This window comes from Mus caroli, unplaced genomic scaffold (genome assembly GCF_978045245.1).
Source record: "Mus caroli unplaced genomic scaffold, Mus_caroli_1 scaffold_14, whole genome shotgun sequence".
Taxonomy (NCBI): domain Eukaryota; kingdom Metazoa; phylum Chordata; class Mammalia; order Rodentia; family Muridae; genus Mus; species Mus caroli.
In genome coordinates, this window is record NW_028227269.1 from 84,610,355 (window position 1) to 84,621,033 (window position 10,679).

Below are 10,679 nucleotides of genomic sequence, written 5' to 3' on the forward strand. Positions count from 1 at the left end.
CTGTGGGCTCTCCTGGGTGACCTTGGTTGTCAGGGAGGAAGAGGCTGTTTCCTGTTATCTTCTGGTTGCAGGATGACAAAATGACAGACTGGGGCTAGGAGCCATGTTACTTTAACTTGCAAAGAACTGTAGAACCAAAGAGTGAGCTCCTGTGACCTTACCAGACCGGATCTGGAGATTGCCTATTTATATATGGATTCCCTAAGGAGTGCTCTTGATGTCGATGTTTCTGTGGATAAGGAATAATTTCTGTGATGCGTTGTTAAATAGAAAATGAAGAATAGCAGAAAGCAAAGCACAGTGCAGGTCATGCTCCTGAAAAAGGGGTGTGTGGGTGGGTGGGTGTGGGGCCCAGGGTTAGAGCCTGGCCGATGCCCACCTGTGAGATGGAAGTGCAAAGCCTGGGAGAGAGAGACGCTTAAATGGTGGGTCTCCTTTGTTCAGTTGACTTTAAATCACATTTATTTATTTTGTGTATACACACACACACATTCCTGTGCAATTTGTGGGAGTCAGTTTTCTCCTTCCATCATATAGAATCCAAAGATGGAACTCAGGTCATCAGAGTTGGCTTTGGCAAGCTCCTCTACCCACTAAGCCGTCTCAGGCCCTGCTTCATTTTAGTTTGACTGTTAGTTTGTACTAATGCATATATATATAATATATATATATATATATGTACACACACATATATATGTATATGTATGTATATATATATATATATTTTAAATACCTTTCTTCCTTCCTCTTTTCCTTCTTTCCTTTCCTTTCCCTTCCCTTCCCTTTCTTTCCTTTCTTCCTTTCCTAACCCCCCTCTCTCTTCCTTCCTTTCTTTTCTTTTCTCTTCTTTTTTTTCCTTCTTTCTTTTCTTTCTTTTTTTCTTTCTTCCTTTCTCTCTTTTCTTTCTTAAGAAAAGGCCTGGGGCCAAGAATAAGAACACTTGCTGTGAAAGCAAGAGGACTTGAGTTTGAACCCTTAGTACCCACTGTAGATGCTTGGCCCAGAGAGTGGCACTTATTAGAGGGTGTGGCCCTGTTGCACTCTGTGTGTTACTGTGGGTGTGGACTTTAAGACCTTCATCATAGCTAGCTGGAAGTCAGTTTTCCATTAGTAACTTTCAGATGAAGATGTAGAACTCTCAGCTCCTCCTGCACCATGCCTGTAAGCCAGCCCCAATTAAATGCTGTCCTTTATAAGACTTGCCTTGGTCAGGTGTCTGTTCACAGCAGTAAAACCCTAAGACACCAACATACAAACCAAGCATGACCACACACGCCTATAACTCCACCATTGGTAGGCAGAGACAGGAAGATCCCAGCCTAACCGGCACACATAGGTTCAATGAGAAACCTGCCTCAAAAAAAGTACAAATGAACAGCAGTAGGGCACAATGCCCTCTTCTGATATCCACATTGGAACATGCCTGCATACATACATGATACTTCCCACACACGTACCTCATGTACAAACAAGGAGAAGCATTGGAAGAAATGAGATTGTAGTTACTGTAACAGCTTTTAAACTTAGATTGTTTATGAGTTCATGTTGTTGAATATGAGTTCAAAATATATTACACACAAAACTGTAAATTCATCCACACATTTTCAATTTTTAGATGTTTTTATTATGTCCTTGAGCATTTTGCCTTTGTGTATGTGTACCACACACATGCCTGGTGTCAATAGAATTCAGAAGAGGGCACTGATGGCGCCTCCCGCTAATGTTGAGTTCTTATACTGCCTATATCTGTCATTTTTCTCATTGCTACAGTCCATTACCTGGCAGGAGCAGTGCAAAGGAACAAAGGTTTGTTTTGGCTTGTGGCTGAGAGAGCACAGTCCTGCATGCTGGGGAAAGTGTGGTGGGGCTCATGAGGGTGAGAGTGTAGCTTGTGGCTAAGAGGGCACAGTCCTGCATGCTGGGGAAGGTGAGGGGGTGGGGCTCATGCGGGCAAGAGTGTGGCATGGGACAGAAGCAGGACCAGCTTATAAAATGCCACCCCACCCTTCACCATGTGACCCACGTCCTCAGCAATGCCCCACTTCCAAATGGTTCCAGAACCTTCCATAACAACACCACCAGCTAGGGATCAAGGGTTCAAACATGTGGGTGTGTTTCACATCCAGATGATCACGGGTTCCTAGAGCTAAGGGTCTTGGGGTCCTCTGTCTCTGTCCTCTCGGCCTCATGCATTTTCTCCTCCTCTGTTTCCTTCCCTCCGTCAGCCAGGCTGACCTCCCTAGTCTCTACTCTGGTGCTTTCTCTGTGTGGAAACATCATGGGGCTGTGTGGTGTGAGCAACTCCAGCCTGGGGACCAAAAAGAACAGGAGTTATGTTCTTTCTATAGAAGAGGGGCATCTCTCAGGGCAGCACTGAGGGCCTGGCTCACACATCATAGCCTCCTCCTGAAGCAGTTGCTGTGGTCAAGGGGATGTGGACTTGGGTCAAGTGGGCCACCTCACCACTGACCCAGGGAGGATAGAACTACTATTTCCAGTCTGGTCAGAAAATCATCAGGGGAGGAGGTGGGACATCTCCCAAAGGGGTCAAAACCATAAACAAATAAGGACCATGGAACACACAAAACAGTGAAGTCCCCTGTGTTCCACTTCAGACTTTTTAAAGTCTATTTTGCAAGTATAGGTTTTAAGCAAGATAATACAAGCAGTAAGCACTTCATGTTATGCCTGGAGACAAATAAATATGCCACTCTTCCTGTGTTCAATACACCGTACAGTGGGGTCAAGCACATTCGTGTCAGGAGCTGGCACCACCGTCCATGTGGAGGCTTTTCATCTTGCAACACTGCCCCCCTGTCCCTATGCAGTGAAGCCCTGTGCACCACACCTCCCATTCTGCTTCCCGTCCCTGTGGGTTTTACTAATGAGAAGCCTTACATAAGTGGCAGCATGCGTTCTGTGACCTTTGTGACTGGGTTATTTCAGTTAGCATAATGTTCTTAGGGTTCATCTGGGTTGTAACGTGTATCAGAGTGTCCTTCCTGTTTCAGGCTGACTACTACTCCATCGTGTGAGCACGGCCTGTTTGTCTTGTCCGTTCATCCAGCAGCGAACACTAGAATTGCTACCACCTTCTGGCTGTTGTGTTTAGTGTTGTTGTGAGCGTAGCCATGCAATTATCTATTCAATCTCTGTGTTTCTTTTGCATATACACATTGAGTAGAATTAACTGGATATTGTAATTCTTTTTTTTTTTTTTTTTTTTTTTTTGAGACAGGGTTTCTCTGTGTAGTCCTGGCTGTCCTGGAACTCACTCTGTAGACCAGGCTGGCCTCAAACTCAGAAATCTGCCTGCCTCTGCCTCCCCAATGCTGGGATTAAAGGCGTGTGCCACCACCACCCGGCTCATAATTCTATTTTTAAGGTTTTTGAGAACCATTAAGACTGGTGCTAGTGTTCATAGAGAGAATTCTATTTTGCATTCTGCCAGCAATACCCAAGAGTCATTTCTCTGTCTTCACCAATGCTCATCATCTTCTAGGGGCCCTATGTGCATACTACTGGCTTTCCTGTGGCTTCTTTTATGAGCACACTATTTTGGTCATAGCCACTCCCCACTGTGCTCTTACACCTCCTTGTGCCTCCACTTTTCCCTTATCAAATTGTGTCCCCTCTACTTTCAGGTCCTTTTTTGAGGGGGACCCAAGGAGTTTAATAGAGGTTGCTTACAGGAATGTGGGTGAGGGGTTGCTTCCAGGCACCCTTCTGATGACTGTGATGTCCCTTAGTCCCTTACCATGCTTCTGAAATCAGCTGTGCTAATGGGCTATGAGGTATGCCACTGGCAGCATCAACCTGTGAATGATGGGACAGGCATAGCCTGCAGCATCTTTTGGCGTCATCCTTACAGAGGTTAAAGCTGTGGATGGATAAACTTCCAAGGAAAGAGTGTGAGAAAGAACAGCACAGTGACCAGGGCTAAGGAGGAGCCCTGGGAGAGCCCAGCTGGTGGCCCCTATAGACATCTGAGTATTTTAGACTCCAGAAATGCATGATATAGGGACTGTGAACTAATATGCTGACACAGGTGCCTTTTTTAAATTGTCTGGGGATAGATTTGTGTTTAGATTATTTCCTTGTGACTCATGTTCCACAGAACCCTTTCGAATATTCAGAACAGTGTCATGTAGTAGCCGCTGACATTTGTCAAGTTACTTCCACGTTACAGAGGAAGAACGTAAGCACAGAGACTGTGGTTTCTCTGAGTTTGTACGTGCAGTGCACATTGAAGCTGCTAGGATGACGGCCTGGGGTCGCTGGAGGCTAGGTCTTCAGAGAAGCTCGGAACGTGAGTTCTGCCCTTCTGATGCTTGGGAACTGAGCCTCCTTGGCACATGCCATCTCCCCCAGCTGCTTCTGGAATAGAATACACCACTTCTCTCAGCTTCCTCTAAACTCTCTCATAAGAACAGTGGTTTGTCTTTTTTGTTTTGTATTTTGGCTTGTTTGGTTGTCTTGTTGTTTGAGACAGAGTATTATAGTTAAGACACACCTGAAACTCACCGCGTGTACCAGGCTGGCGTAGAGTTCAGGGTGATTCTCCCATCTTAGCCTCCCTAGTCTTAGGATTACAGGCGTGGATCTCCATGCCCCAGTTCACAGAGACTTTTAAACTGTGAGTCATGACCTAGCAGCAGTGGGTCACTGAATCAATTAGCAGGTCACATTCAGGTTCGTGAGGACCAGTCAGTAGCATCTTAGTGGTTATTTGAATTCAGTTGTGGTGTGAATCAGCCACCAACACAAAGCTGGAGCTTGTGTTTGCTCTCCAGGGAGTGCTGGCCTAACAGTAAGAGAACACTCAGGGTCACAACCATCAACTGCTCCCCAGCCCCAGTAGAGACAATGGAATAGAAAGAGAAGATTGCCAGGGTCTGCTGTTACCTGAGCTCAGGGTAGAAGGAAGGAGCTGCTCCCTCAGGCTGTCCCCTGACCTCCACATGACCATGATATGAACATGCACAAAAGTAAATGTGAAGAAATGTTTCAGTCAGATTGAAGGCCAGTTCTGCTTGTCCCTTGCCACCACAGAATGGCTGGAAGAGAGTCAGAACTCTTTATAAGATAATTATTCTTACGGTGGTTATTCTACAATTTTTTTGTTGAGATAGGGTTTCATTGTGCAACCCTGGCTAGCCTGAAACTCACTAGGCTCCACCAGCCTCTGGCTCCCAAGTCCTGAAATTAAAGGCGTGCACCACCACACCCAGCCACAAATCTAAATTTGTATAGATGGACAGAAATAATCAGATATACTTAGGTAGATTGTGCTTCAAAACTGACATCACAGAATTAGAACCCAAGAAGTTTAATTTAGATCAGCTATGCAATTTTTAAATTTTCATAAAAGGGTAGATATTAAATATCCTTATGCTAAAAAAAAGGGGTGCCCCATATGTAAAATAGACTTCCCTCTGGATATCACTGTCACACATGTAAAGTGGCCTTCCCTCTGGATATTACTGTCTACGTGCAGGGACAGGAAGAACTGTTCCACCTAGCCACATTGGAAAGTCATCCAGAGACACATTTCTGTTTCATGATATTTTATTGGTAGATTTACCTGGTGGTTCTATTAAGAAAAAGGAACCACAATAAGAAAACTATAATAAGAAAAACAGGTTAGTAAAAATCAAATATGTTTTCAAAAATGATGTGCATTTTTCCTAGAAAAAGAGTTAGCCTGGTGAAGTGGTGCACATCTGTAATACTGACAAGGGAATGTTAGAACAGAATCACGAGTTCAAGGCCAGCCTGGGCAAAAACTTCATCTCAAGTAAAAAGGCTTATTGTATAAAAACAATAACAATAGTTCCTTAAAATAGCCTTATACTAAAAACTATTCACACATTTGAAGTCGAACATCTTGGAGCTCTTGTTGGTGTTGACATCTATGGCTTAGACCAAGCACTTTCATTGCTCATTCACAATTAAAAGGGTTCTGGGAGGGTTTGAAGTTAAAGCCAGCTCCCAGCCAGCGCTGGTCCTGGTAACCCATGCCGCACAACTGCCTTCCCATTACCCTGTGCTGACTTAGCTCTGATCAACCCCTCGCAGCTGTGTCACCCAGGGAAAGGTTTTGTGAAATGGATCTGATGTTCTTGTGTGCCTGTGTTGTTCATTCCTAAGGGCTGGAACAGTGCCCGGCAAGGTGAGGGGCAGAGCGTGGCCCTCGCCCCAGCTGTGCCTTTCTGCCAGTGTCACTCAGGCTATAAATAAGGGGATTAGGCCATTTCCCTTCTCATCAAACTAGAAAGATGCCAGAGGACACTACCAGGCAGCACCGACCAGTTGGAAAGGCTTTAGGGACTGACCTAAGAGATAAAGATCTTTTTATTTATATGAATAAATGCAAAACAAAATTTAAAACCCAACACCCAATAACATGAGCATGGTGGTGGTTTATGCCTGTAATCCCATCGCTTGGGAAGCACAGGAATGTAAGGTCATCCTCAGCTTGGGCTGAGGACAAGTTCAAATCCAGCATGGGATACTTAATATATTTTTTAGCTAGGCATGGTGTACCAAGCCTTTAATCCTAGCACTTGGGACCAGAGGCAGGTAGATCTCTGTGAGCTGCAGTATAGGCAGGGCTACATAATAGAAAAGCCCTGTCTTAAAAACAAACAAACAAACAACATTTTCCTTGCTTCAAACGTTATCAAACCTTGAGAGACTAAAAATAACAAATCTGTCAGGCTGTGGTGGCGCACACTTTTAATCCTACACTTGAGAGGCAAAGGCAGGTGGATCTCTTAAGTTCAAGGCCAGTCTGATCTATAGAATAAGTTATAGGGCAGCCAGAGCTACACAGAGAAACCCTGTCCTGAATACAAAGCAAATAATAATAATAATAATAATAATAAAAATTAGAAACTCATTCAATTTTAAGTTTCTGGTTGAGGTTTTGGCCTTGCCTCATGGCCCAGAAGTGATAATCCTGCCTTTCCTGAGCACCTAAAGCCTGTGAGTTGTGTGAGCTCCTAGGAAATGGGTGTCTTTCCCCTTGAGACAGCTGCTGAGCTGCCCGTGGGAGCCCGAGTCTAGATGTATGGATTGGCACTTAGCACCCCAGTGTCTGGCTGTTGCACAAACCTACTTTGCAGCATTAGTCGGCGGTTTCTTACACCTGCTATTGATTGTCTTCCATATTTCCCAACAGTAAGCTATCCACCAAGCAACTCCCGTGAAAACATTTAATTGACACAAGTGCTCAGGATGGAATGAGAGTGTACAAGACATGGCCTCTGTACTTCCAAGAGTGTAGGGGAAGGTGCATGGTGGGTTGTTCCAGAAGTCGCAGCAGTCCATGGGGGAGTCCAGACCTAGACCAGAAACAGAAGCACATGGGCTTGTTTCCCAGAGCTGCTGTCCAGGCTCTGTACCTCCTGGAGGGTAAGAACCCAAGCCTGCTCCTGCCGTAGCAGTGCTCTCTGTCTGGAGAGACCGCATAGCACTCACTCACGTGGCAAATCTCGGGGGCAAGAAGAGTGCCCTTCTCTGTGGCCATAAACATGCAAATAGAGAGGCAAGCTTAAGAAAATCTGGGTTTGTGCTGCTGCAGTTCTCAGTAATTTCCATAGGTGAAACTCTAAGAAATGTGATGTCATAGTTTAAAATACTAGAACAGTCCCATAAGCAAAAGTGGACAAAACAGCCAGTTCTAGATCTGCAAAGACTGATACTAAAGTCACATGATGCAAAATGAACGCTTGCATGGCCAGGGAAATTGGAGGGAATAAGAAATGAGTTATAAGCCATAGATCAGAACTGTGGCACACAAACTTCCACATTCTGTTCGAAAAGATGACTGAGGTAGGATGGCCGAATGGCACATTAGACCCAGAGGTGTGTTTAAAGAAATTATGTGGAGTGCAGAACATGGGGTGGGGAGATGGACGGCCAGCCGTGAGGGCCTAACAGATCTATAAGTGGAATTAAGGAAAGAAAACGTGGGAAACGGATCCTTTTGAGATGATGATGATGCAGATGCTGGGCTTCAAGAGAGAACAGGACTCTTGTCTCAAAAGCAAGAGCCAAGGAGGAAGTCACCTGACATTGACCTTCACCATGAGCATCTGAACACACATTCACACAGGAAAGCACACACACTTGAGAGGAATGAAAACCACATTCTACATGCCTTGAGAATCAAGCAAACAAGAGGAAGATAATCATAAAGACCTTTCTGCCAATCTTGTCGTTCACTCACTCATTCATTCATTCATTCATTTTTCAGTGCCAGGGATCAACCTCAAGTTTCCCACCACTCATCTCGGGCAGCTTACCACCATAGAACCCCAGCTCTAGGGGAGTCTGATGTCCCGTTTTTGGAATAGGAGCTATCAGGAACCTTTAAGCAGATGCTGGGGCCAGGCTAGTTCCCAAAGCAGCCAACTCCCACCGGTGGAACTGCTGTGCATCCAGGGGAAGCTGGGCTTGTGCTCATACACCTCCCCCACAAACATAATCAGTAATTTTTAAAAAACAACTTTTCCTTAAACCTATTTTAAATTGTAAGCAGTTGAGGAAAGGATAGATTCAGAGCAGGGCAACTGGGCAAGGCCTGGGAGTGTCCTGCTGGCTCCTTAGCGAGTACTTTCCCAAAGCTGGAAAGTGAGGAGCAGGCACCAGGAGCATGCAGTGGGGACGGGTCAGATCTCAAAGGCACATATGGGACTTTTTTACCTCACAGTTTAAAAATGCTGACACTGACCCTGAAAAGATGGACACTTTTAGTCTCTTCAACTTCAATAAACAAGAAGAGGGAGTGTGAATGTTAAAGCTTGTTTATTTTGGATGGAGGAGTCTTAACTGTTGTTGCCAAGGCTGCCTTTGAATGCATAGGCTGACGCAATCTTCCTGCCTCAGCTTCCCGTGTACCTGGGACTACCGAAGGGCACCACTGGGCATAATGAGGGGCTGCTGCTTCTGGGCATGGCAGCTTTGTCTGTGCTGCCAGCTGCTCAGGAGACTGCAGCAGCCTGATGACTTGAGCCTTGGATATCAGGGTCAGCCTGGGCAGCTCCGTAAGACCCAGTCTCTTTACAGAGTAGTCAAGTAAACAAGAGTAAATGGTTTTTAATCCCCAGCAAAAGGAACTAAAGTCACCCATAAAGCAGCAGCAACAGGACACAGATGTTTTAGGATGGATTGGAGCAGAAGTTAAAATTAGTTTGTGCTCTGGGTGAGCTTCCTTGGTTAGGGACAGCCCTTGTTAGTTGTCAGAGAGTTGCCCTCTAGTCACTAACTGCTTGACGCTCTTTTCCAGACCCTGCTCACACTGACAGATGAACCAGAGACTCCAAGGGAAGAAGAACCTGCTGTGCGCTCCTGGGAGCTTGATGGAGGCTAAGCCTCCACGGTGCTGTGAGGGGTCCATAGTATTTTTTTGCTGCCTCTGAGTCCCCAAGGCCTTTAAGCAGAAGTGACAGTAGATGCTTGCCATCAGCCAGCCCAGACTTTTACCAGGACAACAGGGAACAGACCCTGTGGGTTTGGATGAGACTTGGCAGTGGGGACTGTCACCTGATGCGTGTCCCCAGCAGAACCCCTTTCAGAGTGTGCCTTTCCCTGCCCTCCCCCTACCCTGCTAGGTCCCTCTGTCTCTCCTCCTGCTGCTCACAGATGGTATAAAAGAGGCTCTTTGGCTGTTTGCATCTGGCTTTTGCTGCTTTTCCAGATTGAAATATTAAGTTTATTTTATTTTGTACAAGCTTCAGATCCCAACATCAACCACCAAACTTGCTCTCCCTTTCCCCGAGAGTATGGGGGGCGGGGAGCCAACAGCACCGGCTCCCCAGAGTGGGAGGCAAGTAGGCGGCTGCCATGGTCCAGGCGCCATTTGGAATTACTGACTTCTAAGATTAATAAAGTAATTCAACTTTTCTTTCCTGTTTTTTTTTTTTCTATTCACTAATTTTCCGCCAGTCAATATCCTTTCCCAGGGCTCAAATGAACCAACTTTTCATCTTGTTTGATATTTCGTTGTTGGACAGTTTTTCAGTTTTCATTTTAGAATAGGAGCTATCAAAAAGCTTTAAACAGATACTGGGGCCAGGCTAGTTCCCAAAGCAACCAACTCCCACACGTGGAACTGCTATGCTTCCCCACTCCCTAAGTGTCCTCCAGCAGACCTAGTCATTGTATTCCTCAGGGGCAGGGACAGGGGTGGTGTGAATGTGCCCAGGTCCCCCAGCCTCTCCATACAGTTCCTCTGGGTGAATGCTGCACACAGATGGGGCCTGTATGGTGGCCCATGCCTGTCATCCCAGCATGAGGAAGGCAGGGGAATTGCCATGAGCTAAACACCAGGCTGGGCTATGCTATGTAGTAAGTTCAGAACCAGCCTGGAAGACAATCTCTGAGAATTTGTCTCAATAAACTGAAGAAGAGAAGACGGAGGAAGATGAGGACAGAAAGGGGGACTTTGCTGTCTTTTTAGTGCATGGATTGGATTCAGGCACAGTAGACAATGAGGACTCTCAAGAGCAGGAGAAAGGTGTCCCATGTAGCCCTGGGACCATCTTAACTGCCCACTGGTTTGAGTTGGATAGGAGACAGATTCTGATTCCTGCAAAGCCCCCTTCTGATTTATAGAGTTGGAGAAAAGGTTCTAGGATTTCACACACAAATCTCAAAAAAAAAAAAAAAAAAAG

The 10,679-nt window shown here is 45.7% G+C and overlaps 1 protein-coding gene across 12 annotated transcripts in view; it reads left to right on the forward strand.

Moving 5' to 3' along the window:
* Ttll5 (tubulin tyrosine ligase like 5) overlaps window positions 1-9,909 on the forward strand; it is a 238,267-nt gene extending 228,358 nt beyond the window's left edge. For 10 of the 12 annotated variants that reach the window (XR_015045248.1, XM_021178935.3, XM_021178942.3 and 7 more), the window contains one exon: window positions 9,293-9,909. Coding sequence is in view for 2 of the 12 variants with exons in the window: in XM_021178942.3 (XP_021034601.1) it covers window positions 9,293-9,315 (23 nt within the window). In the remaining 10 variants the exon portion in view is untranslated. Of the gene's footprint in view, window positions 1-1,770; window positions 1,807-9,292 lie in introns of all 12 variants that reach the window. The other 2 variants (XM_029484762.2, XM_085830562.1) reach the window with 1 other exon arrangement.
* Window positions 9,910-10,679: the final 770 nt, after the last annotated feature.